We start from the raw sequence: 1,372 nt of genomic DNA on the forward strand, positions 1-1,372 counted from the left end.
ATTTTCATAAATACCACCTCATATATTAGGAGACTGGCTCTTTTTAGTAAATGGCAGAGCTAAAATTTGAACCCAGTTCTGTCAGATAGCAATATCTACATGCTTTTAAATGAGATATTTGAAAGTGCTTGGCAAAATGCTTAAATAACTAAATGGTAGCTATTGTTGTATCTATTCAGCTATGCTGTCTTCCACATTATAAACACACACACACACAGTAAGAAAAAAACAGAAGAGGTAGCATGATAACATGCTATCTCCAATAGTAAGCATCCTACCGTGCCATCAGACCTTCCAGTCTACAAGCAGTTAGAAGCTAAAATCAAGGAGAAGCCACTTTACAAGATGGTAATACCTAGGAATAAATGTAAAAATAACTGCACATCTTTTCTGTGGACTCAGGACAAAAAATAGACTTGAATGAAGGGAAAAACATATGTTCTTGTATAGAATGAGTCAACATCATAAAAATGTTAATTGTCCATGCGTTGATTTATAAATTTAACATGAACATAGTAACAGTATTAACAGTTTTTACCCAAAAGCTAGATAAGATCCTAAACTTATTGGAAATACATCTCTCAATAAGGTATATAGTTTATTCTTTCTCCTCACCACCACTAGTTCCCTATATATAGACGAATATATAGAGAGGTTAAAAATCACTTTTATAGTTTACATTCTGAAGAACCGTACTCTTATAAGTAGATTGGAATGGAGAGGAGTGTTTATAGTAGCATCATGCAAGTCTTTGAAACTTACAAGTTATGTGGCAAAAATCATGTAGTGAACTCATCAAAAATTATTTTTAACAAATTATCAGCTGACAACTTGATTAGTTCCTTCAATTTTGTTATTGGCATAGAATAAGAAACTGCCCATTGGCAAAAGGATTATTTACCTAGTCATTATAGTGCCAGCGGATGCCAGTATTTCAAATTGTCTCTTTGTTTAGTGTTGAGAAGTTTTCTACGATAGTCCTTTAATATTGCTTATTTTAAAATCTACCTACATCATTGTTTTTTCCCTTTTCTCCATAGTTGCATTAAAATCCTCCCCTGCTGACAGAAATGGAGGCCAGGATAACAGCAGAGCAAATTTCACAGAAGGCCTGAATTTGCAAGAAGGAGAGTTGTTATTACAGGTAAATTTTAGCAAATATAGTTCATTACAATAAGGGCAATTATAAATGGAAAATTAATTAGTCTTTTAATTATTCCTATTTTATTTATGAGTCACTGAGTGTTTCCTGCCACTTTCATCTGAACTGCAGGAGTGGAATAATGCCTAGTACATGAAAAAATGGAATTACCGTCACGCACTGCATAATGACATTTCAGCCAACAGCAGACTGATATTATAGGACAGTGGT

General features: G+C 33.5%; 1 protein-coding gene across 1 annotated transcript in view; it reads left to right on the forward strand.

The window, feature by feature from the left end:
* The window catches only part of AHR (aryl hydrocarbon receptor), a 187,087-nt gene that overhangs the window by 24,045 nt on the left and 161,670 nt on the right, over positions 1 to 1,372 (forward strand). Inside the window, exon 3 of the mRNA XM_012659397.1 lies at positions 1,041 to 1,144. Within this exon, the coding sequence (XP_012514851.1) occupies positions 1,041 to 1,144 (104 nt within the window). The remainder of the gene's footprint in view (positions 1 to 1,040; positions 1,145 to 1,372) is intronic.

Source organism: Propithecus coquereli, unplaced genomic scaffold (genome assembly GCF_000956105.1).
Source record: "Propithecus coquereli isolate 6110/MARCELLA unplaced genomic scaffold, Pcoq_1.0 Scaffold61, whole genome shotgun sequence".
In the NCBI taxonomy this organism is placed as follows: domain Eukaryota; kingdom Metazoa; phylum Chordata; class Mammalia; order Primates; family Indriidae; genus Propithecus; species Propithecus coquereli.